We start from the raw sequence: 25,972 nt of genomic DNA on the forward strand, positions 1-25,972 counted from the left end.
CTTACACCGTGATCCTTTCTGAGGTGGAGTCGGATCCTCCGAGACTTCAATAAACCTTTAAAAGCGTTTAATTAAAAAAACATAAAGCCTGGGAAGATCAATCCAGCGCTAATGACCCGCAGTGGTGCTTTGTGGAGCTTGTTCTCATTGACCTGTGAGGCAGCAAGGGACAACTGTGGAACTTCGAGGTCTCTAAATCAGCCTCACTGGGGCTATTCCAGGAGCTGCCCTGGCTTTATTTTGCACCCAGACATGTGATTAAAATTAACATTACCCTTAACTAATGCTGGCTTTGGAGGCAAAAAGAGGTGTGGGGCCTGTCAGCAAGTTGCCAGCTGGATTCTTTCCCCCCCTCCAAGCAGTGGGGCCACAATGGAGTGTCTGGGTGGAGAACTTGGGAAAGCGGAGGAATTGACTGAGTGCAGCAAAGCACAAACCCAGAGCTTCAAGTTTCTTTCATTTCTCAATCAAAAGTTTGATGGGAAAAAAAAACCCAAAGGGAAAGAGTTCAAAAACTTGCTGCTGTGGGATGGAGAAGGGGCTGGAGAAGGAGATAGTGGCTGTCACCAAACGTCTCCACAAACAGCCGTGACGCCGTTCCCTGAGGAATCTTTTAAAGGACGAGAAAGTTGAGAGGAAACTGCTCCTTTTATCCCACTCCAAGCCCATCCCTTTGGTCTCTGAGTTAGGGGAAAACGTATTTTTGCGTCCAGAGAGATGTGAGGAACGTTTGTGGATATGTGTGTGTGGGAAGGAAAAGTCCTACATCCATCAGCAGCCAGGAAAAGGGAATTGGTATCAACCGGCCCTTGGAGGGACAGAGGGAGCTGTGGGTGAGGGCAGAGCTGCCATTTCAGGCTGAATCCTGGACCTCCCCAGCCCGGGCTCTTGGGGGCATTTGTCCCTGCCCACGGCAGCAGGGCTGGACTGGATGGTCTTTAAAGGTGTCTCCCAACTCAAACCATTCTCTGGTTCTATGATTCTATGATTCTGGGACTCTATAATCTTTCAAGTGCTGAGGACAAGTGTCTTCATTATTTTATTTTTTTTTTAATTATTATTTTATTTTATATTTATTTATTTTATTTATTTATATTAATTTTATTAATTTTATTTTTATTTTTCAATTCCTTTAAAGTTTATTTTTATTTTTTATTTTTTAAAATTTATTCTTATTTTTAATTTTATTTTTGTTTGATTTTTATTTTTATTTGACTTTTATTTGATTTTTAACTTTTTTGTTTGATTTTTATTTTTATTTGACTTTTATTTGATTGTTAATTTAATTTTTATTTGATTTTTATTTGATTATTATTTGATTTTTATTTTTGTTTTATTCTTATTTGATTTTTCTTCGTGTTCTTGAATTTATTTTGGATTTATTTTTATTTGATTTTTATTTGATTTTTCAATTTAATTTTTTATTTTTAATTTTTATTTTATTTTTATTTTGGTTTACTTTTTAATTTTATTTTTATTTTGTATTTTACTTTCTATTAAGTTTTTTATTTGACTTTTTATTTGTGTTTTTTAATTTTTCATTTTATCCTATTTTTTGATTCGATTTTTGATTTCTAGTTCGATTTTTAATATGCTTTTATTTGATTGTTATTTGTTATTAGTTATTTTTATTTTCTATTTTTCAGTTCGATTTTTGGTTTTTTTTCTTTGATTTATAATTTGATTTTTATTTTTTTAATTTTTATTTAATTTTATTTTTCAATTTAATTTTTTTAAATTTAATTCCTGACCTTCCCCTGCCTTTCCCTTCTTAACAAACAGCTCTGCAGCTCCCCAGGCAGCTCCAGTCAAGTGCTCAGTTTTGCCTGAATTATTCTCTATTTCCTTGGATGTGCAGCAGCCTCGGAGCCAGAGATAAAACACGTCCTTCCCATCTCCGAGAGGGTAAATTATTGACACGCTTAATCAGCATAACTCGTCACCAGCCGTAATTCACACTGGGGACAGAGACACGGCTGTTCCTGGAAAGCAGAGTGGCTCTGAATCCCAGATTTCCATGGCCCAGCTCCCGTCCACGACAGGAGTGGGGAGGGGACGATCCCACAATCTACGCTGCTTGCAAATGAAGGACAACTAATCATTTCTAAGGATGGAGATGGGAAACCAAGTGAGGGGCTGCACCAGCAACAGGGCAGGCAGGAAGGAGGGGATTTTGGGGTTCTGGTGGGCACTGCTGTCTGCTGGGTGGGTCCAAGAGGATCTCCCTTTCCCTGGCCAGACAGGGAGTTCCCAGCATCATTCCTGCCCCTGGCAGAAGCAGAGGAGATTCCTGGTCCTCATGTCCCAAGGAGGTTGCTTGAGGTGGGTGCACAGCGGGGGGGACCTGGGGGTCGTTCCTCACAGTCATCCAACCCCTCTTCTAAGCTGCTTGCAAAGATTTGGGCTTCAGGTTGTCCCCAGAGAGCAACAAGAGCCTCCACAGAGAAGGGGGTGGGCAGCAGGAGACCCCACGTGTGACTCCAGGCACACCACGAAGTGTGACAGCACACCCTCTGGACAGCCAGCAAATTCCCAAACCTTCCAGGTGCCTTCCATTAAAAGCATCCTCTGCTCTCTGCTCCCAGGGGCTCAGCCCTGGGTGTCAGCCTGGCTCAGGGAAACCTCTCCCACGGAATTTGGCACGCTGGGCATCTGCAGGGCAGGGCTTGTGAACACCTGAGCGTCAGCACTGGCTGATCCCAAAGAAAGAATCAGTTGGGGAAATATCCCTTTTTTTTTTTTTCTTTTTTTTTTCTTTTTTTTTTTTCTTTTCCAGGCAATTTGCAAGGAGGGAAGGCAGTGGGAATCCATCACGCCACGGCTGCCACGCTGTACATCCGATTTGCTCCAAGGCTTGAAGTCATCAGCATGTTTTTACAGTGACACTGATTTTCAAACCATCCCTGGGGTCTGGTGGCTGCAGGAGCAGGTAAGGCTGGTTGAGCATCCTGAGTGTGTCTTGTAGCATCTCTTTCCTCCCTGCTCCAGGGACACACGTGAATTGCTCTCTCCCGTGGCCGGGAATTCTTGCTCAAGGCCTGGAACAGGCAGCAGCCTGGGCAGGATGTCCCTCCATCTCCTCTCATCTTCTCATCTCACTCATCCAAGTGGTTGTTTCCGTGGGCTCTCTCACCGAGGGGGTTTCACCGGATCTCAGATGATGTTGGAATGTTTTAAAATGGTTTATAGAGCAAGCTTTTCCCAGAGGGGTGAGTCCTGCTGCAGCTGCAGGAGCCAGGCACCCATGGGTGCACCTTACAGAGGGACAGGGAGATGAGAGAAAGGCCTTGGGCTGCCCATGCTCTGCTCGTTTCTCCTGCACCCCCTTGGCCATGCCGAGGGGACCCATCTTCATGAGCCACATCCTGATAGACAGGCAGGTTTTGGGGTGTCTTTCTGCCTTTCTGAACAGCTCACATGAGCAGAGGACAGGCAGGCAGCCCCAGACACCCTGTTCTCTGCCATCCCACGGTCCCACCAAGGTGGACACATCTAGAGGGACTAGACCAGCCCTGGGGGCTCCTGCTGAGGCTCTGTGAGGATTGTCTCGCAGCCCAGTCCATGTGTGCTCTGCACCAACCTGCTCTCGAGCAGCCTTCGTGCTTCCAGAGGGAAATGGGGACAGGGCCACACAAGCTGGAAAAGCTCTGGAGGTGGTGAGCTGCTTGCATGGGTTTGGGGGAGCAGGAAGAAGGAGGAGGAGGAGGAGGAGGAGGAAGGTCTGTCTCACTCTATGGCTTGGGCTGTGAATCCCCCTCACCAGCCACACGAGGCTGGCAGTGCCTCTGCTCCAAATGCACGAAACATCACTTTCTTTGGGGAGAGAAGAAATGAGAGAGCATCTCCTCCGTGCAGGGCTGGTGAAGTGCTGTTCCTTGAGCTCAGCAAGGGGGTATTAGTCACGCCTTATTGCCTCTAAATCCTACAGCAGCACAAGTGTCTTCCATTTGGTATTTTAAATAAGGCTCAGCCTGATGGAGTGTTCCCAGCACAGTCTATCGACTCCCCCATTACCCAGCCAGCCTTTAAAGGATTAAGCTTTTCATGTTGCTTCACTCCCCGTGGTTGGTAAAGAGCAGCTCTGCCTCCCGTGGCCCCTGTTTACAAAGTGCTGTTTGCACGAAGGGCCCCCCTGCAGAAAGGTCAGTGGGGAGAGGGAGGCCAGGATTCCTCCCTCCCCGTGCTCCCTCTTCCTCCAGAGCCCGAGGAAGGCTCTGAGGATGGTGCAGCCTTGGTGCCCTGCCCAGAGATCTCACATCAGGGTTTGCTCCTCAGTCCCTGCTCTGTCATCTGGGCTGTGAGTGGGCTGGATGATGCACAGGCTGCTGGAAGGTCTCTGATCCTTGGCTCGGGAAGGAAATAAAAAATACAGGAAAGGATGGAGGAGGAGGAGGAGGAGGAGGATCACAAAATCACAGAATATGCTGAGTTGGAAGGGATCCACAAGGATCATCAACACTTAGACCAGCACAGGACTATCCCCAGGAGTCACAGCAGGATGGTTTCAGCATCTGAAGCTCCTGTGCAGGAAAAGCCTTTGGCCTCTGGACCTGCCCCATCCTCTTAACTGGGACTGGGATGCCTTGGCATCCAATGCTGGGACCCCCAAAACTCTTCCCAGCTTGTAGGTTCCCCAAGACCTTCATTTTGCCCCTCTTGTGTTGTTCAGCCTTGGGGCTGGTGGGTCTTTTCCCTGCTCAAACACAGCTCTCTCATTCCCACTTAAATTATTGATGGAGATGGAGATCTACAACCTCCGTTCCAGCTTAACAACTCCATTTTGCTGGGGTTTATTACCAGGATCAATCAAATCAAAACCCTGATGGCTTAAAAATGTGCTTCCTTCTCCCTCTCGTTGTTGTTTGCTTGTTTATTATTAAGAAAGACAAGTTTGGGCTCCAGGAGATTTTGCTGGCAGTAAACAATGTCATTAAAAACAGATCAGGAGCCCTGGTTTTGCAGGGAGCCAACGTCCCCGGGGCACCATGAGCTCAGGTCCACCCATGTGGTGGCCAAAGGGTGAGGACAGGTCCGTGGGTGGCACATCCAGGTGTTGTCCTGCACCTGCTCCCTCTGGGTTTGGGGGTTTCTCTTCCCAAATTTTTGTACCTGATTCCCTTCATCGCTGCCCTAACGAGGCTCCTCCATCCTGGGGTGTTGCAAGGTGAGGATGTGGCTCGTGGTTTGGGGAGGTCACTCTTGCCCAGGAGGTTTTTTGGACACCTTTTTTTTTTTTCCTGCTTGTAGAGGGGCTGAGCTTCTCACATTTTGGGGATCCAGGCTCTTCCCTTGGGGTTCATTCCTGCCTTCTCAGAGGAGGCAATAGCAGGCCTGACCTCGGGAGGTGGTGGCACATCCCCCCTTCATGTTTATAGGGGGGATTGTGGTGATTTCAGGACTACAAGGGGCTGAGGGTGAAGTGTTGGAAGTTTGGAAAACACCACGTCTTCTCCTCCAAGCTCCTTCCCAAAATCTGGTCCACCCAGATCCTCATCCTGCTGTCACCACCCTGCTCCCACCCCCTTCCCAGGGTCCAGCCTTTTGGGGGAGCAGAGGGGCCATTTCCTCTCCTGAGCATCATCTGGGTGGGGGGGATTAATCTCTCTCTAAACCAGGCTTGGGCTTTGCAGCACTTGTGTTGTACAAACACACCCCCACCCAAAACAAAGCCAGGGCAGAGCAGGGAGGAGGAGCAGCTCTGCCTCTTCCCAAACCTGGGCCACCAGAGAGGAAGAGTTTCTCCATGGCCAAAGTGATGGCAGAATCCTGGTGCTCTCCACAACTGCCAGCCCACAACAAAGAGACTGATGAGTGTTTTGGAACACAAATTGCCTTTTTTTTCTTTTCTTTTTTTTTTTTTTTTTTTTTAACTTATGCAGTGAAGGAGTTTATTTTTAAACCTGTCTGTGAGTGACGCCTGGTTTGATGTTCTAAATGAAAAGGATTTATTCTATTTGCACTGGGGCTTGGGAGAAGAGGGACTGAGCTGGGTTTAATTTATCCATTTACCTTTGCCTTGTCAGGACTGTGACAAGAGCAGGCAGTGAGGAGCTGAGAAGTTCTCTCTGGTGATGCCAGCAATGCAAATTATTTCTCTGGTTTCATCAAATGGTCTGCAGTTGCTGATCCCAGGTTGCCATTTGGGGCAAGTATGAATCATGTGGCCCTGGCAGAAGATGGTAGAGCCAGGGCTGGGCCACTCACAGAGGGCTCAGGGACTCCTGCAGCAGTTTTCCCCACCTCACCTAGAAATCTGGGCTGATCTTCTTCACTGACCCCATTCCCCACCTGACTGCTCCTGCTTCCATCAGTTCTGCCACCCTCTGGATGGGGTCAGGACAGGACCCAAGGGCTGGGTCTGCCATTCCATTGGGAATTCAGCACACAGAGGGATTCACAGCCTTAGGAGCCCTTCCAGTGTTCCTTAAGAAGGGTTTCTGGGCTTGGCCCTGGGGCACACGAGAGGTGACAAGTGACTTTTGCCAAAGGTAGGTGACCTTCACCCACCTCCTTGTGGGATCATTAGGGAAACCCTGCCCGGCAGATCCCAGCAGTGGGCTGGAGCACTGCTGTGGCCTGGGCTGAGTGGAGGCCATAAGAGCCTGAATTACTCTGCCCAAAGCCTCTCTTAACAAGGATGGGAGTGGAAAAACGAGTCTTAACCCAGGCAGAATGATGGAGGCACTGGCGTGGAGGGAAACCCTCCTTCAGCCCCACTAAGCCATAAATCACCTGGCATAATTATCCATTATTATAAGCAGAGAAACTCCCCCCCCCGGAAACGAATGGAATTTCACACAGAGCACGCTCTGGGAGATGGATGGGATCGCCCTGGACAAGATTCATCTTCCCTAATGTGCTGCTTATTCCTGTTTGTGCAGCTGAAAGCTCCCCAGGCAAAGCTCCTTCCCGCTGGGAGGGAGGAGGAGCCCACGATGCTCTTCCCTGACTGCAGCACTTGGTGTCTGCTGCATCAGACCCCAGGTGGGGGTACCTGGGGGGAGGATTCCTTCTCCCCCCTTCCATCTTTCATGGTTTTCTGCCTCTCCAGCCTTTGAGGATCTGTCTGGCAGAGCTGGTGCTGGGCTCTGCACCACCTTCCATGGTGCTTGATCCTTCTCCCCTTTCCCCTCTGGGTCCTTGCAAACACTTCCCTCTCCCAACCACCATCTGCTCTCACAAGCATTTCCCATTCCCATGTGGGAATGGTCCACTACAAACCAGCAGACACAAATGGGAAATTAGATTTTCCATATAGTTTAGCTACAAACTGGGAGCCCCTTTTGGGTTTTGAATGTTTTTCCTTGGTCCTGATTTGCAAGCCTGTGTGTGAGGGGAGGGCCAGGAACACTAGCCAGGCGAAAAGGCACTTAACTCTGCTTCTAAATATTTCATCTGTGACCCATGTGACAAACTGCTGCTTGTAAATACACCGATTATGCCTTATTTTGTCATGCATAATTGAAACGCTGGATCCTGTGCTCAGCAAACAAACACGTAGTTTACAAGGATGCTTTTCCCTGGATCCTTTCAGTGCCTGTGGCAGCTCCTGTCCTCCTCAAGGTTGCTGGTGGGTAGACAGGGCCCCCTTTGGGGACGATCTTTCCATCTGCACAGCTGGAGAAGTCCCTGTTGGAGGTGGCTGAAGGGGTTCTCAAGGGTGTGCTCTTCTCCCCAGGTCCTTCTCCCACGCCTCCTGGTTTCTGCCTCCAACACCAGGTCCTGGGGCTTCTCTTGTAGTTTTATTTTGGCAGATCAGCCCAGCTGCACCAAGAACAGACCCTGTTCAGCTCTGACACTGGGTTTGTAACTGAGGTACCCCTGCTGCCTGTGGCTGCTGCCACATGCCCTGTCCACTGCTTTGCCATGGAAATCACAGAATCCCAGAGTCACTGAGACTGGAAAAGACTTCCCAGACCACTGAGTCCAACCTGTGACCAATCCCCACCTTGTCCCCCACCCTAGAGCACTGAGTGCCATGTCCAGTCTTTCCTTGCACACCTCCAGAGGTGGGGACTCCACCACCTCCCTGGGCAGCCCCTTCCAATGTTTAACAACCCCTTCCAGGAAGGGAACTTCCCTGGCACAGCTAGAGGCCATTTCCTCTCATCCTGTCACTTGTTGCCTGGAAGAAGAGCCCCATCTCCACCTTGCTTAAACCTCCTGTCAGGGGGTTGTAGAGGTTGATGAAGCCCCCTCTGAGCCCCCTTTTCTCCAGCCCTGCAAAAGGTCTGGAGAGTGTCCAGGAAGAGCCAAAGGGGGGCTCTCCCCATCTCAGTGTTCATGCAAACCTCCCTCATGTCCAGCTCAGCGTCTCTGCTGCCCAGCCCATGTCTCACCCTGCAGCCTGGACTCTGCCTCCAGCCTTCTCTCAGCCCTGGCTGATTTGTTTGGTCAGCTCAGCTCTCTCAGGGACTCTGTCCCTGGCACAATATGCTCCGTGTCCCTCACTGTAATTGGGTTGGTGCCTCTCTGGGCTCTGCGCCACCCACTCAAGGGGAGCCTGTCAGGTCCCAGCTCATCAAACCTCCCTCCTGACAGACAGACTGACACTTCCCAGCCAGGGAAGCTGCTCCAGCAGACTCTCTGGGCTGGGAGCTGGGCTGGGAGCTGTGCTGGGGGCTGCTGAGTCTGGGGGTGATGGGTGCCAGCTGGGGCTGATAGACACCACCGTGCCTTTGCTCTCTGGCCACGTTCCACTTTGCTCTTCTCCTGCCGCATTTTCCTTTGGGACATTGGGAAAAAAAAGGGATTTGTGCTCTGCAGAGCTTCCTCTACTTTCACTGTGGTGTTCCTGCTCTTTGCTGAGTCCCTGGGGTGACTACAGCTACCAGCACTGGGAGTCTCCAAGGAAGGAGATGGATCCTGGAGGGGACCCAGTGGTGGTTGCAACCAGACTGAGGAAAAGAGGAGATAAAGCTCCCAGTGGGAAACACTTGAGCTGCTGCACACCCACCTCAGATGTCTACCAAACACCTCATCCCCCAAGGGAGCCACCCCTGCCCTTCCCTTTGGGACACCTCCACAATCACACAGCACAAGCTGTTGGTGTCTGCAGTGGGGAAATGGGGGAGCAGCCTGTCCCCTGCAAGGACTGCCCTGTGTGCTGGTCATGGCACCATCAGAGCCCTGCAAAGCCCCTGGCCCAGCCACCCTGGATGTATCCCAGAGAGCCCAGCAGCCAAAAAACATCTTCAGCACATCCAGGCAAGACAGTGACAAGGCACAGCTGCCGAGGCCTGGGGAAGGCCAGAGAGAGAGATGGGGAATATTATTTAAAGTGACTGAAACAGCAGGCAGAGAAAATTAAGGAAACAAAAATGCTTGGAGGGCTAAAGGAGGATTAGAGAGGGCAAAAATGAGCCTTGTGATCTGAGGAATTCCTCAAACCAGCGGTCCCACCACACGCAGGACCCGCCACCACCTCTCTCCCCAGAGCTCCAAGGCAAACTGAGGCTGAGGGTTCCAATACATCGGTTCTTTCAGGGTGCAGGTGGGATCAGCTGGGTCCTCCCTATGCCAAACCTCCTCCAGGGAATTTCCCAGATGAGACACAGAGCTGCTGGCTCGTTCTGCTCCACGGCCAAGGCGCTGTGTGTGCTCCGGGCGTGCTGGTGGCAACTCGCTGCTTCTTGGCTGGGGGAAGAGCAGGAACCCTGCAGCGTGTCAATATTATTCTTTTAAGGAGGCTGAGAAATGTTTCTATGTCTGGAATAACAATGCAGAGGCAGGGAAACACGCAGAGGAGGGGAGGGGAAAACAGCAGCAGAGAGTGTAAAACTTGGGTTGAACATGAAACACATTAATATTCATGTGCTTAGAGCCAAAAAACACAGCGACTGAAGCTCTCCAGAAATTTTCTGAGCCCTTGGACCATCGAGAGCTGTGGGGTGGAGAAGGCAACAAAACCTTCAGAAACCACCAAGCTGTGAGAAAAACATCGTCACAAGCAATTCCCACAGGGCTGGGATTGGGCTTTGGCTCTTCCTGTCCAAAATGACACAGAACAAGGACGATCCTTCTGCTAAAATCTCCAGCCTAATTGCCTCTAATTGCTGTCCTTGCTGGCAGGCTCTGGAGGGAGGTGTATGTTGAATGGACCATGGAAATGTTCTTTACAGCTTGGGATTACCCAGAGTGGTAAAATGTTGGTTCTCCGAGCACCCTCATGGGATAGGGGAGCTTTGTTTATGCTGGAAAAGAAGGTGGGATAGAGGAGAGCTGGGTTTCTTCCCACCCTGGTCTATGTGGTTGGTGACCTTGAGCAAGGGGCCATGAAGTGGAGGTGACTCCAGGAGTATTTCCTGGATGTTTTCCTGGTTCTTATGGAAACTCAGGTGGTAAAACATCCATGGTGGTTGTTCAGGGCTATGTAGCTGTGCTATAAATCCAGGGATATGCTCCGGGATCCAAGCATCTCCACACAAAGCTGAGCATTCTTATTCTCCAAAAACATAGCTGCACTTTAAAAACTGCTTATCAGAGCTGGTTCTGGTCCTCTTTTTTCTCCTGAGGCATTTCTGGGCTTCTCATGGGATATTGCTCACTGTCATTTTGGACATCAGGATTTGGGGTATCTCAGTTTGCAGAGCTGCTTGGCAGGGCATGACTGGTGTCTGTCCACTTTGCTCTCCACGGGGCATCTCAGACGTAGCCTTGCAAAGCAGAAAAAATAAAATAAACTTGCAGATGCAAGTTCAGTGTTGAGTTTATGAGCAAAACCTGTCACCTTCCAAAAGCTTCTTTTTGAGTGGGAATAGGAAGAAGCAGCTCCTCGTTTGAAAAGCAGAGCAGAGATTTGGGGTAATTTATCAAGGGCAGGGACAGCCCCTGAGCCAAAGTTCTTGTTGCCACCCCTCAGCCTCCTTGGGCCCTGCTGGTGAAGGTCCCACGAGGAATTACCTCTGACTTTTGCAGGATTTGGCAGAAACAGCTGCAGCAGGCACATCAGCTGAGCCCAGAGCAGGACCAGGGCTGGTTGAACGCTGTGCACTGAGCTCTGCACAGGTCAGAGCAGCTCAGGTGTGAGGTGCTGGATCTCCTCCTGGTGCTCTCTGTGTCTTCCATGTGCTTCTGGCTGTTGGCTCAGAAAGAGAGACAAATGAAAATGTTTATCTTCGTGGAAAGCCAAGACATTTCCAGCAGTGATTATACCTTGGTACAAGTCAATGATATCATTTTCTGCTCAGGTCTTCCAGGTATTCCATCCCACCTGGCTTATGAAGAGAAAGGAGTGGGGAATGCAGTACTGCAGTTGGTCCACCAGATAATTAAACACCTCATTAGAAAACTGTTAGAGAATATTCTCACTCTGACTTTATCTGGATACAGCTTGACCTTCTTTGATCTTTACTGGCTGTGGACTTGTCTGTAAACTCTGCTGGTGGAACATCTCTGTCTTCCTTGGGCTCACTCTGAAAAGTTCACCTCTGTCCCTTGGTTTCTTGCTTGTTGATGACAGCTCTGACATGTGTGGCCACAAAACAGACCCATTTCAGCCCAGCAGGGACTTAAATGTCCTAGAGCCATAGACTGGTTTGGGCTGGAAGGGACCTTAAAGCTCATCCAGTTCCCACCCCCTGCCAAGGGCAGGGACACCTTCCACTAGCCCAGGTTGCTCCAACCCCTGTCCAACCCGGCCTTGGGCACTTAATTTTCACAGAGATTTTCCAAGATGTTTCCAGAACTTTGAATAAAAGTTCTAGAATAAAAGTTCACTTCCATAGTGAAGCCCTTCCCACTGCAGGCAGGGCAGAGGATGAACTTCCTTTTAGAAGCTTCTTTGCCTTTCTTTCCACTGGTAGGAGATGCCTCAGTGACTCTCAGGATGGAGGCTGCACTTCCAGATGACAGGAATTAGGCACGATGAAGGTCCCATCTCCCCTCAGAGTGCTGAGAGATGAGTGAAAAGCACCAGCTTCAGTCCACTGCAACCACCACCACCACCACCAGTGTCCCCTTGAACTAAGCAGCCTGGGAACAGCTTCACTGGGAGAGACCAGGATGTCTGAACACAAGTTCAAACTATCTGAGTGAGCACAGGGATGCACTTTTCACCTCAGTAATTAACTGCCTGGGAGGCAAAGCAGTGAGGAGGAGAACTGGGATCATTCAGGAAGCAATTAAGAGACTGTCCTCCGGGAAGAGTGATAAGGAAATTGATATGCCTTGATGGGACAAGTGGCCATTTCTAACTCCCAGTATCCACCTATTCCTTTAATGTGTGAGTAAACACCGTGGTTATGGGGCTCAGCATGTGCTGGAGGCGCTGCCTGTGACATTATCACACCGGAGCCAGCACTTTATGGCAGTGCAGCACTAGAAATCCGAGCCTGGAGGAGCGGGGCGTTTCAAACGGCTCATTGTGCAGCAGCTTTTCCTTCCAGCAAAACGTCAGGGCCTGGCAGAGCTTTGTCTGAACGTGGGTGAGACGACCTGGACAGATTTGGGCACTTTCCAACCTCCCTGCCTGCGACCTGCCATCTGTGCAAGTACCGGCTCTGAGCCCGAGTGCTGCCCGCCCACGCCTCGCTGCCACCACTGCCCCACCAAATGTCACCTGCCTGGGGTCCTCCCTGCCACCACTGTCACCTGCATGGGGCAGTGCCCCGCTGGACCTGCAAGATCTGCCCCAGGAAATGTTTTATCCCTGAGCAGAATTGGGGGGGCACAGGCTGGGGCTGTGTGTGCAGGACCTGCAGAGTTGGGTTTGGGTTGGAAGGGACCTTGAAGATCATCCAGCTCCAATCCCTCCCTGCCACGGGCAGGGACACCTTCCACCAGCTCAGGTTGCTCCAAGTTCTGTCCAACCTGGCCTGGGACAATTCCTGCTCTGGGGACAGGCTGGGAGAGCTGGGGGGTTCACCTGGAGAGGAGAAGGATCCAGGGAGACCTGAGAGCCCCTTCCAGGCCTAAAGGGGCTCCAGGAGAGCTGGAGAGGGACTGGGGACAAGGGATGGAGGGACAGGACACAGGGAATGGCTTCCCACTGCCAGAGGGCAGGGATAGATGGGATATTGGGAAGGAATTGCTGGCTGGGAGGGTGGGCAGGCCCTGGCACAGGTTGCCCAGAGAAGTTGTGGCTGCCCCTGGATCCCTGGAAGTGTCCAAGGCCAGGTTGGAGCACCCTGGGCTGGTGGAAGGTGTCCCTGCCCATGGCAGGGGGTGAAACTGGATGATCTTCAAGGTCCCTTCCAACCCAAACCGTTCCACAATTCTACGATTTTATGACAAAAACTCTCTCCAGGGAATCCTGGGATGCACAGGGAGCATCAGGGGCTCCCAAGGAGATGCCAATCCCTGCCAGCCCCCACGAGGAGCTGCTTGCTCGTGAAGTTCGAAGTGAATTCTTCCCGACACGGAGTGGAGGAGGACTCTGAGAGCACAAATTAACAAAAGTGACGTGCCAGGAGGAACTGTGAGCGTGGCAGTGACAGGAAGAGGCTCTTTGATGTTATCAGAGCAGGAGAGAAGGGAACAGAGGAGGACATTAAATAGATGAGAGAAGAGCTGAATTGGACTGGATGGGTACAATCAGGATCAAAACAAATTGAGATTTCCTTACAAGCGAAACCATACAGAAAATAAATAAATTTCAGCAGCGAAAAATGAACAGGAGCAAACTTCAGCTTCCTGCAGACAAGGTGTGTATGATGTACAGAGAGAAATTTTGTCTCCTGCAAAATCTCCAGCAGTTTTGGAGGTGTTTAATAGGTGTTGCTGACAGAGGGAAGGAATTGAAGCATCCCAAAAGGTGGCTGGATAAAACTATCTCCAAAGTGCAAAAGAAAGAAAATGCTCCGTTTGAAGAGGTTCCTCTTGAGAAAGGCAGGCTTAGAAATGGCAAAGAAATTAAAAAAAGGGGCAGTTGGGATGGCTGGTCCTACCAACTGTGAGGGAAGTGCTTCATTTCAATGAGGTGTTTTATCTGGAGCTTAGGTTTGTATCATTTGTGCATGAAACAATTTAAAATCAAACAGGATGGGTATCTTTTGAGTGGTCCCAGTGGGAGAAAGCAGGAGGGCAAAGCTGGGATTGCTGCTCCTTCAAAAGCACAAACACCACAAATTTTATGGCTTTGCAAAGGAGGCTCCAAAACTGGGTTCACCCAGGAAACCCTGCAGAGATTCTGTTCCCTACCAACTCCCACGTTTCTCATCTCAGAATCACAAAATCCCAGGATCACTGAGGTTGGAAAAGACCTCTGAGATCATTGAGCCCACCCTGTGCCCCATCCCCACCTTGTCCCCCAGCCCAGAGCACTGAGTGCCACAGCCAGGCCTGCCTTGGACACCTCCAGGGGTGGGGACTCCAAACCTCCCTGGGCAGCCCCTGCCAATGTTTAATCACCCTTTCCAGGCAGAAATTCCTGCTGATGTCCCCCCTGCCCCTCCCCTGGCACAGCTGAGGCTGTTCCCTCTCCTCCTGTCCCTGTTCCCTGGGAGCAGAGCCCAATCCCCCCCCGGCTCCCCCCTCCTGTCAGGGATTGCAGAGCCAGAAGGTCCCCCCTGAGCCTCCTTTTCTCCAGGCTGAGCCCCCCCAGCTCCCTCAGCTGCTCCTGCTGCTCCAGCCCCTTCCCAGCTCCCTTCCCTTCCCTGGACACGCTCCAGCCCCTCCACGTCTTGCAGTGTCGTGAGTCAGAGGAGGGAGGATCAGCAGGGAGTGCTGATGAACCCGAGCTCTCCGCCAGCCTCGCCCGTGGCTCCCGAGTGTGTTTTGAGTCAGACGTGACGCTGAGAGCGGCGCTGGCGCTCAGAGCTGGCGCTTGGGCATCCTGCAAAACACTCCGGGGCAGGGTGTCTGTCATCACTGCGAGCTATTCTGGGCTCTCCCTGGCACACGAACACCGGCGGGGAGGATGTGACAGACAGACAGACAGACAGACACACACACACGTGCGCGGGGGCTCCGTCGTTTTTCAAGGCTTGTCAGCTGGGGAGTGAATTTGTCGGAGATGCAACAGATTTGTCACCTTTCCTCATCAACCCCACCCCAGGGACTGGAGCACCAGTCCTGTGAGGAGAGGCTGAGGGGGCTGGGGGGGGGCTCAGCCTGGAGAAAAGGAGGTTCAGGGAAGACCTTATCAGTCTCTACAGCTCCCTGGAAGAAGGTTGTAGCCAGGTGGGGGTTGATCTCTTCTCCCAGAACCAGCAGTAGGACAAGAGGGCACAGTTTAAACCTGTGCCAGGAAAGGTTTAGGTTGGACATCAGGAGGAAATTCTTTCCAGGGAGAGTGCTCAGCCATTGGAATGGGCTGCCCAGGGAGGGGGTGGATTCACTGCCCCTGGAGGTGTTTAAGCACAGGCTGGATGTGGCATCAGTGCCATGATCTCGGTGACAAAGTGGTGTTGGATCAAGGGTTGGACTCGATGATCTCAGAGGTCTTTCCCAACCCTGTTGATTCTGTGATTCTGTGACCTTTCCTCTCTTACATCACCTTTGGCCACCACACGGAGCCTCTTTAGCTGCCTTCAGTGCTTGAGAGAGTGGCATTGCCCTCCCAGGGCAGATGGGAGTGGGCAGAGAGGGCAGCTCGTTGGTATTTTATTCATGCAAGTCAGAAGCAGCTCAGAGCAGCCTCATCTCTTTCTCTGCTTGTTTGTGCCCAAATTTTCCAGAGGATGCCCACCTGGCTCTGGGTAGGAGGGATGGGACATCTCCACCTCTGTTCTTTCTGACCTTTCTCTGCATCCCTCCTGTCAGTGTGGGAATAACGAGGATTTCCCATCTCTGTGCTCTGTCCCCAATTTCTTAATTCAGCACCCACTACAGGACTGCACAGGTCCAGGCTCCCACTGACTCCCTGGGACCCATGGGCACCTACCAAGCCCTGACCCAAGGTGTTATGACCCTACAGGATTCCGAAAAAGCCCTAAATTATCTTTTCTCTGCTCAATCCTGTCCAGAAGGAGCTGGACAAACACTTTGGGAGAGCATCATCTCCCTTTTTCCTGGTTCTGGACAACACCAGGAGCTGAAGAGCCTGTGAGTCTCTGTAAGATGTAGACAGAGCTGGTCTGCACTGCAGAGACAGCTGGGACTGGACTTTTGGCAGAAATCTCTCCCTGCAGAAAGCAAGAAACCTGCCAGAATACTTTTTTTCCTCAAGTTTTATACCTAGTTGGCTTTAGTCACTCACTGAAAAGGCTTGGGATGCTGGTTGGGAAAAAAAAACAACCCTCCCATCAAAATAAAGTGTCTCAGAATATGGACACATCTTTATTCTCCTTTAAAAACCAAACATTTCATATCCAAAGTTTTGGGCTGGAAAATAGTTTGGGCGTTTCCAGCTTTCACAGCAGTCTCCATTTCCAGCTGGTGTGAACAACAACACGCTCCCTCTTTCCATTTGTTTTTTTCTTGCCCCCAAAACACTTCCATTCCCAAATAAAAGCCTTTGCAGAGACAGAACTTGAGGTGCCACAATCTTTTCCCAAAAGCTGACAGGATTTTCAGGCTGCTGCTCCCGTGCCCTGGGGCTTTCCTGCCCTTGGGGGCTCCAGCTGGAACTCAGCAACTTCCAGCCACTTCTGTCTTGTAAATACAGGAGCCTTTGACTTCCCAGGCATTTAAAGTGATTTACTGATGCAGTGGCTCCAGCCATGTGGCCCGGGGTGTCCATTCATCAGCCACAAGTTTGGTGATGGAACCTTGCGAGCTTTTAATGCTCCTCTTGGCAAAGTGGCCTCTTCTCCTGCAGCTTCACCTCCTGGACTTCTGGCATGGCCTTCCCCTCCCTCCCACAAGTTTTGGCTGAAGTTCATTCACGATTTTCTATTTTTAGCCATGTTTTTTTTCCTTCTGTGTTCGTCCCTGACTTAGACTCACAGAGCACCCTGAGTTGGAAGGGACCCACAAGGACCACTGAGTTCAGCTCCTGGCCCTGAACGGGACACCCCAAAAATCCCACCATGGGATTTCAGCCACTGTGTGGTTTCCCTGTGGTAACTTCAGCCTGTGAGGTCTCATTTCAATGGCCTTGGGTGTTTGTGTTATTTATTAGTGCTGAGTGGCTGATTTCTTCCTGGGAAGGGCTGTCAAGCATTGGAAGGGGCTGCCCAGGGAGGTGGTGGAGTCCCCATCCCTGGAGGTGTTCAAGGAATAACATGGGCTGGGAAGGCACAGGCTGTTTGAGTTCCATCATCACACAAACCCCAGCTTCCTTCTAACCTGTTCTTTTATTTTAATGCATGAGAAAAGAAAAAAACCAAAACCAAACAGTGCTGCACTGTAAGGTGGTCCCTGTAGAAGTTGGGTATGGTCTGAGTTTCCACTGCCCAGCCTTCAGCTGGACACAGTCTCTGTTCCTGCCATCAAACACCCAGCAGAGGAGCTGCTTTGATAAAAATCCTGCTGATGGAATCAGCTCAGGAAGAAACAGAGCCAGAAAATGTTCCTAAAATCCACGTGCTCTTAAAACTGAGAACTTCCCGAGGAAAAGTTTCCCTGAGTCCAAGCAGCTGGAAGTTGATGCCCCACAATTTCAAGGCCAGGTTGGATGGGGTGTGGAGCAACCTGGGATAGAGGAAGGTGTCCCTGCCCATGGCAGGGGGTGGAACTGGATGGGCTCTAAGGTCCCTTCCAACCCAAACCATCCTGTGATTCTCTGACTTTCCCAGTGGAGCCTTTCCATGCTGTAGCAAATATTAATAAATAATCAGGAGAGTTTTTTTTTTCTCAGGGACAGGGGGTGATTGCCAAAAAAAGATGCAGCCACTGAGATGGAAATCTGCAGAAGCCTCAAACACCATCAGCACAGACCCAAAGGACCTTTTCCAGCCGGGGAAAACACATCTCTGCAGTGTAACATCACCTCTGGTCTCTGCTCCACACAGCCCTGCTGAGGGAAGGCAAAGCCTCCTGCACTGCAGATCCATCACAGCAATAAATATTCAGCACCAGGGGGGTGGGGATGTACCAGGCTGTGCCCTTTACGTTCCTTTCTCCTTGTCTTGGAATGTGCTCTAAGCCAGCATGGGGCTAATTACAGCAAATACTTCATCAGGGCTTCAATCTGCCCTTTTTTGCTTGGCAGATTCTCTGGCCCCTCAGCAGAGCTGGTTTCTGGGTTTGCTCAGCAGGTTTGATGTTTGGTGGGTTTTTTCTTCCTGAATCCCCAAATAATCCTCACTGAGTTCTTGATCTTTCATCACCACCTTTATTTTTTTTTTTCTTTCAGAATAAGGAACTCTCATTTCCAATAGGAAATGGGGTTGGGCATTGGCAGTGCAGTCTCCTTCCATCCCACCTTCTCCACTGGTGCTACAGGTGTCTTTCCCAGGGACAACCTCAAACACATGACTGGTTTGGTTTCCTGAAAATTTTAAGGTCTCTCCCACTGCTGAAGAAGAAGAGGCAGAGCTGCCACCTGGTCTCTGGCTCCAGGAATGAAGCCACTGCCAACACTCTTGTTAAAGGGCTGTGGATGCAGCTGAACATCACTTTACTGCCCTGTTACTCTTCTAAGCCAGTTAAAAAGAAACAATCACAGAATCCCAGACTGGTTTGGGTTGGAAGGGACCTTAAAGCCCATCCAGTGCCACCCCCTGCCATGGGCAGGGACACCTTCCACTAGCCCAGGTTGCTCCAAGCCCTGTCCAACCTGGCTTTGAACACTTCCAGGGATCCAGGGGCAGCCACAGCTTCTCTGGGCAACCTGTGCTAGTGGAGAACTTCTTCCCAATATCCCATCTATCCCTGCCCTCTGGCAGTGGGAAGCCATTCCCTGTGTCCTGTCCCTCCATGCCTTGTCCCCAGTCCCTCTCAGCTCTCCTGGAGCCCCTTTAGGCCCTGCAAGGGGCTCTCAGGTCTCCCTGGATCCTTTTCTTCTCCAGGTGAACCCCCCCAGCTGTCCCAGGATGAGCCCTGGACTCCTTTGGGCTCATCCCAGCAGGTTCACATCCTTCTCATGCTTGGGCTGTGCCTGTTTTCATCCCAGCAGGGTTGCCAATTTGGTTTCCCCTCTTCAGCCCAACGGGAACACGCAGGGACCGAATTATTTCTGAGAACCCACTGCCAAATTTTCTTGGAACTGGCTCCCAGATTTGAAAGCTGCCAGGGGTGATGAATGAGCAGACAAATGTGCTGACAACAAGCTCTCACGAGGCATTTCCTCTGGAGGTGGAGGGGTCAAAGCCGTGCTTTGCATCTTAAAAAAACCCCACAAAGCGCAGCTCCAATTCCCGCCTCCTTCCACCAATCCACCCAGGAGAGCAACATCTGGGAGATCTTGGTGGGGCTGAGGACAGGAGGCTTGAGGACCATCCTCCAACATGTGGGTTTTTCTGCCAACCCTCAGGAGCATCCCCCGATCTCAGCAGCTCCTCCTCTCCACGAGGGTGGGTGGGAGCAGAGGATTTGTGTGAGAATCTCAGTTTTCTTTGCAGGTTTCCAGGCTGCCCTCCCGAACATCTGAAGCTGTGAAGCGAATGTCACCTTTCTCGCTCGGGGAGGTGGGAGGATCAGAAGAGAAAACAACAGGAAGAGAAAACAACACCCACTTCGGGGTCTTTCCTTTTTTTTTTTTTTAGAGAAAATTCTCCTGATTGTTTAAGGTAAGCTCAGGAGCCAGGGGAGGTTTTGCTGCTGGGTGTTGCTCTGGGAATACAGAGCAGGACTGAAGGTGGAAAAATTCCAGGTGTGGAAGAGCTCCTGTCTGGTGAGCACAGCACCAAAGTGTCTAAGCCCTTCACCTTTTCGTGAAGTTTCTCCTCACTTGATTCAGAGCTCCAAAATCTGAATATTTGATCTCTGGGACGTCAGGAAAGGGGATGTGAGAGCATCAGGAGGTGGAGAAGAGCATCAGGAGGCAGGTGAGAGGATTGGGAAGTGGGAAAGAGCACCATGAGGCTGAAAGTGTAAGAGGGAGGGTGAGAAAATCAGGGGATCAGTGAGAGGAGCAGGAGGTGCAAGTGGGGGTTTTGTTCAGTTTGGTTTTCTCTTATGGTCTGTGATTTTTTTTTTCCCCCAGCAACTGTGAAACAAAACACATTTCACAGCCTGCAGAATCTAAACTTCATTTTTGATATCTTACAGGGAGAAACACCACAAGCTTTCTGTGCAAGAGGGTTTTGAGGCTCTGGAGGGCTGTAGGACACAGGACTGCTGCTGGATGAGAGCAGAAGAGGATTACAAAGAGCTTTTAAAGCCCAAACATTGGACTTTTCTCCCAGACTTGAGCTCTGCAGCTCCTACAAGTGTGGTGGGAGATTTGTCACCCTGGGGGCACAAGGTAGGGAAGCAGCAGGATGTGAAAAAATAACCAAGCACTTGCCAAGGCACCTCTAACCCATGTCCTCAAGTGCCACATCCACACAGCTTTTAAATCCCTCCAGGGATGGGGACTCCACCACTCCCTGGGCAGCCTTTTTCCATTCCATGATGAAATTTTCCCAGTATCCAACCTGCCCCTCCCCTGGCACAGCCTGAGGCCGTTCCCTCTCCTCCTGTCCCTGTTCCCTGGGAGCAGAGCCCGACCCATCCCAACTCCCCCCTCCTGTCAGGGATTGCAGAGCCAGAAGGTCCCCCCTGAGCCTCCTTTTCTCCAGGCTGAGCCCCCCCAGCTCCCTCAGCTGCTCCTGCTGCTCCAGCCCCTTCCCAGCTCCGTTCCCTTCCCTGGACACGCTCCAGCCCCTCAGTGTCTTGTCATGAAAGGCCCAAAACTGACTTTTTTGGTGCTGTTTTAGTGCAGAGTGGGCAGGTGGGTCCTTGGTCAGCCCCAGGACGTGGTATAACGTTCCCTGTCTTACAGATGAGTTGGGCTTTGCAGCTGACAAATAACACACTGTGTGTGTCCTCCAAGCAATTGTCACGCCAGCTCCTCCACAGAAAAACACTTTGTACCCCTTGGCAATTACTCATTCCCTGCCAGACGTGGAGATCACACCCCTTTCTGTCTGGTAAGGGACTGAAATATGGACTTTCTGGTTTTCAACCACCCCTCTGAGCCCGACAAACCCATCAGACAGAGAAACAGCCCGAGTGGAGGAGTGACTCTGGTGCAAAGGCCTGTCTAAGCTCTTGTTGTGAATCCCTTGGGAAGAAAAAGGCTTGTGGACATCTAATAGGGGGACAATTGGGTCCAAGTCCAGCTTGCTCAGAGTTCACCTCAGCTCAGGCACCAACAGGCTCAAGGGTGAAGCTTTGAGCTCTTCACTCCTGAGTCCTTCACTAACACCTGCAAGATCCTCCCCAGGAGCCAGTCCAGAGGGTGCTGCAGGGATGGGGACAGCTCTGGGAGCACAGGGAATCCCAGACTGGTTTGGGTTGGAAGGGACTTTAAGGATCATCCAGTGCCACCTCCTGCCACAGGCAGGGACACCTTCCACCAGCCCAGGTTGCTCCAAGCCCCATCCAACCTGGCCTTGGACACTTCCAGGGGCAGCCACAGCTCCTCTGGGCAACCTGTGCCAGGGCCCCACATCTCTAGGAAGAGAATGTCCCATGTGGATTTAAGGACTTCAGAGCTGAGGCACCACCCCCACCCCAGGCAGGCTCCTTCATTTGAATGCTTTCAGCTTCCCTTTGTCCTGATCCCCTCCCTCCCCGGTCTGGCTTTGTCTGCCAGATTAAAAGAACCCTTTAATAGAAACCTCTCTCCACAGAGAAATTTATAGACTGATGGAGCCACCTCTTCACCTTCCCTTTGTTTGACTAAATGAGTTGAACTCTCATGGCACCGGCGGGCAGCTCGCCAAGCCTCGTGTCCGTCCTTCAGCCCTCGGCTGAACCTTTTGAGATGTTCCAGAAACCTCCCCAAGAGCTGCTGCCTGAAGGGAGCTTTGGGCACTGGGATGTCCCCCAGGGACGTGTCGTGCCCTGGCACAGCTTGAGGCTCTCGGATTTGGGCTGTGTTGCACTGACCAGTGGAACGAGACGCTGTGTTTTGGCTCCTCCAGCCCCTCTCCCTCCCCCTCCCCGTCGCCTCTGCTTCCCAAATGGAGGCTCTTCAGGCAGGAGAGGGCAGGAAGCCAGAGGGAAGAGGCTCTTCAATCAGCAGCTGTGTGAGAGTCTGTCTGAGAGCCGAGGTGACTCCAATCACCGCTCCCTCTCCCGGCTCCTGTCGCACCGTACTCCAGGCAGCACGAGGATTTGTCCCAAAGGGAAGTGGTTTTGTGCACGAATATGGGCAGTTGAGATAAGTTTGGAGGATGGATTTGTACCTTCTCCAGAGCTAAGAGATGTCCTCAATCCCTCAGCCACCTGCAGACCCCAACACATCTCCCACCTGCAGCACTGCCAGCAGGAAAATCCAGGCTGACCCCCACTCCCATGGTTGGTTTAGAGCCCTTCCCAGGGTCTGGAATTCCATCAGCTCCCCCAGAACAGCTTTTCACAGTCCAGCTGTGACTCCCCCAGCTGTGGCCACCACATGGGTGGTCAATCACTGGCCATTCAGCAGCACCCAGCCACGAGTAGAGTGGCAGAGGTGCAAACACCCACACATCACATCCTTCTCCCACTCCTCCAGGTCACAAACCCACCAGGGTTTGGAGCTCCAGGAAAATCTGCCTCCTCTCTTTACCAGGGGGAAAAGCAGCAGCATTTTGGCCTGGCTGTATTTTAAACTCCTGGTTGTTGTTAAATAAATGAGAGTCCAAGAGACGACCACAATGCCCAGATCAGATGAAATGTTGACCACGGAGATCCCACCATGCCCTAGAGATCCCACCATGCCCTAGAGATCCCACCATGACCACAGAGATCTCACCATGACCACAGAGATCCCACCATACCCTAGAGATCCCACCATGCTCTAGAGATTCCACCATGACCACAGAGGTCCCACCATGACCACAGAGGTCCCACCACCCCCAGAGCAGCCAGGGAGGCAGCTGAGCACCAGAGGCTGAGCGTGGCCATGGCATCACACCCACCCCGTCAAGAGCTGGGTGAGGATGAGGTGGGAGGTGAAAAGGGGTGAGGAGTGGGATGAGTTTCCATGATGGGCTTGTCCTGGTGCTGAGGCAGCTCCAGCTTGGTGGGGGGCGTGGTGGGTGGGGGAGGGCAAGGCAGACATGACACAGCCTGGCCATTTCCACAAGACCAGCTTTAATATCAGTCATGAGAACGAGGAGAAAGCACAGAATTCATTGACGGGAAAAATAATAATAATAATTAAAAAAATAATTAAAAATATAAAAAAAGAATTTAAAATAAACTAAAATAAAGCCCCCCCCTCCCCCCTGCCCTGTGCCCACCCACCACACACGGACTATCCAGACACTGCAGACGGAGGAGCAGGACACAGCAGATCCACCGGGAGCCCCCGCTCCGGCCCCTCTCCAGGGATGCTCACCTTGGGGTGACGGTGGTGGCCTGGCCTTGGGAGGGCCTGGCTTAGCTTAAGATTCATCACAGACTCACACGAAGGACAAGAACGTAAGAAGAATTCCAAGAGCTGCGACTTTTTGTTTCTTTATTCTAATTTTCAGCCTACGACGTTAGTAATGGTGATTTCAGGGGATGGCTGGGCCATTTCCTTCTGGTAGTGAAAATCAGAGACTGTAAAGAGGAACAGAGCTTATAAAGACAGATAGGAATATGCTGCCATAAAAAGACCTGGCATGCAAGTGCTTTGTACATTTGGCAGTTTGTGGGATGGCGGGGCTTCGCTTTTGGGTTTGGTGGTGGTGGTGGTGGTGGTGGTCTCTGCTTTGCACAGTTCAAAAAATGAGCTGCTGCCTTCACATCTTGAAGACAAAAACCCCCCCCTCAGGAAAAAGGACAACACGAGTCAAGTCCAAGGCGCCTCTCGCTTGGTTTTGGCAGAGTATATATATAATATATATATTTATATTATTTTAATGCATAGCGATTTCTTCCTTTTTTTTTTTTTCTTTTTTTAATATATATATTTTTTTATTTATTTTATTTTTTTTTCCCCTGTTGCAAACCTGAGCTGGGTCCCTGCTTCCCTGTGCAGTTTTCCTTCCTTGGGTGTTGGCCCTGTGGGAGCAGTCAAGTGTCAGCAGGCGATCTCCTCCAGCGTTCCCAGCGTGGCCTGGAGCGGCACGTTCACAGTGTGGCTGATGGTTTCCGAATGGTTTGGCATGGGATCACAAGTGCTCTGCAGATGGGACAGCAGATGGAGGACAGGGTTATCCCAGGTGGGCTTGCTGGATGCTCCCTGCCCCTCCCCAAGCCGCCAGCTCCTTCCTCAGGCTGAGCCACGGCCGTCAATCCTCCGGGAAACGACTCGGGCGTCCGCGCAGAGCCGAGCGCGGGGGGAGCTCCTCTTGCCTCCCGGGGGGGCTCCTTACCACGTTCTCGTCATGGCTCCCTTCCTCTTCCTCCTTGCCAAGTAGGTCTAATAATTTCTCCTTGATCAGCTGCCAAAAGAGGGAGGGGGTTGGGTTACGGAGCGGAAGGACAGGGAGAGATCCGCGCTGTCCTCGCCCAACGGCTCCGAAGGGAACGGGATGGGTTTGGGGGATGCACTTCAAAGGAGAAGGAGAAGGAGACAGGGAGATGCTCCAAGGGCTGCAGCCCCTCTGCTCTGGAGCCAGGCTGGGACAGCTGGGGGGGTTCACCTGGAGAAGAGAATGATCCAGGGAGACCTGAGAGCCCCTTGCAGGGCCTAAAGGGGCTCCAGGAGAGCTGGAGAGGGACTGGGGACAAGGGATGGAGGGACAGGACACAGGGAATGGCTTCCCACTGCCAGAGGGCAGGGAGAGATGGGATACTGAGAAGAAATTCCTTCCTAGGAGGGTGGGCAGGCCCTGGCACAGGTTGCCCAGAGAAGCTGTGGCTGCCCCTGGATCCCTGGAAGTGTCCAAGGCCAGGCTGGACAGGGCTTTGGAGCAACCTGGGCTGGTGGAAGGTGTCCCTGCCCATGGCAGGGGGTGGAACTGGATGATCCCTTCCAACCCAAACCAGTCTGTGATTCCATGTTAAAGCCATCCCACATGTCAAAACTGAATTCTTCATGTGGAAAAAAAAAACCCAAAAAACCCTTAAACTCCATTTTTGAAATCCATTTGGGGCTTTGTTGAAAGCTCCCAGCTCCGTGAGCTCCTTTTCCCTTTGCAGCCACTTTATCTCCCTGGCAGCTGCTGCTGCTGAGAATGAGATTTCAAGGGAAATCCCAGAAAGGTTGAAAAGTGAGTGTTTTTCTGGAAAACTTCCACTGGGGGGAAAAAGAGGAAAAAAAAAAAACCAAAACCAACCAAGAAGCAAGCTAAAAACATGACAAATTGGGTCAGTTCCTAAGGAAGGGAGGTGGATGATGGTTGGTATTCAGGGCTGCTGGTGGGAATTCAGGACCCCCAGGAGCCCAGGAACACAACTCTGCCCTGGGGCAGCACCACGAGGAGGATTTTGCCAAGTGAATGATACCAAAAAAAAGCATCTCTAGGGTGAGTATTTCACCCATCTTTGGCTAATCCACCAGAAAAAATAACAGTGGTAGCTGTTTGCTGGAAATTTCCAAATGCTTTGGCTGAAAATGGTTCTTCATGTGCTGAACCCCGCCTTTGGGAAGCCCTGAGCAGATCAACTGTGTAAAACAGGCATTTTTAGGACATTTTATTGCTTTTCTCCCTGTCTGGTGTGGGTGAAACATCTGTGACAGGTGCCCATGAAGATGCCCCGTGGAGGGAACAGCCAGGTGAACCTGCTGGTGGCATCCCCAGGTGCCTCTCCAAGGGGCCAGGATGAGCCTTAGGCTGTGTTTGCCCAAAAAGAAGAACAACAAGAGGTAAAAAACCAAAACAAAACAGCAAAAGGAAACTATTTGACAAGTTTATAAGCAGATGTCAAATAAAGCAGTAAAACAGAGAAGAAAAATCCAAACTTTGAGAGGTTTCTTATTAACTTGTTATGAAAAATAAACCCCGAGAAAGCTGGAAATAGGGGATTTTAATGAAATATCTGTGCATTCAGCTGAGCTACAAATTGAGGCACAGGTTTTTGTTTGCCATTATGAGCTTTATGCTTGTAATTTTCAATATATTTTAGTGCAGAATAATGCCAC

The 25,972-nt window shown here is 51.1% G+C and overlaps 2 protein-coding genes across 7 annotated transcripts in view; both read right to left on the reverse strand.

The window, feature by feature from the left end:
- LOC126646402 (uncharacterized) overlaps positions 1-25,972 on the reverse strand; it is a 281,736-nt gene that overhangs the window by 33,031 nt on the left and 222,733 nt on the right. The gene's annotated exons all lie outside the window — the stretch shown is intronic.
- ASIC2 (acid sensing ion channel subunit 2) overlaps positions 23,381-25,972 on the reverse strand; it is a 358,569-nt gene continuing 355,977 nt past the window's right edge. For 2 of the 3 annotated variants that reach the window (XM_050327692.1, XM_050327693.1), the window contains exons 9-10: positions 24,261-24,329; positions 23,381-24,067 (exon numbers count right to left, since the gene is read on the reverse strand). In XM_050327692.1, coding sequence (XP_050183649.1) covers positions 23,966-24,067; positions 24,261-24,329 — 171 coding nt within the window. In that variant the 3' untranslated portion in view covers positions 23,381-23,965. The remainder of the gene's footprint in view (positions 24,068-24,260; positions 24,330-25,972) is intronic. The other variant, XR_007630283.1, reaches the window with a different exon arrangement.

Source organism: Myiozetetes cayanensis, unplaced genomic scaffold, assembly GCF_022539395.1.
Source record: "Myiozetetes cayanensis isolate MyiCay16 unplaced genomic scaffold, myiCay2020 scf34, whole genome shotgun sequence".
In the NCBI taxonomy this organism is placed as follows: domain Eukaryota; kingdom Metazoa; phylum Chordata; class Aves; order Passeriformes; family Tyrannidae; genus Myiozetetes; species Myiozetetes cayanensis.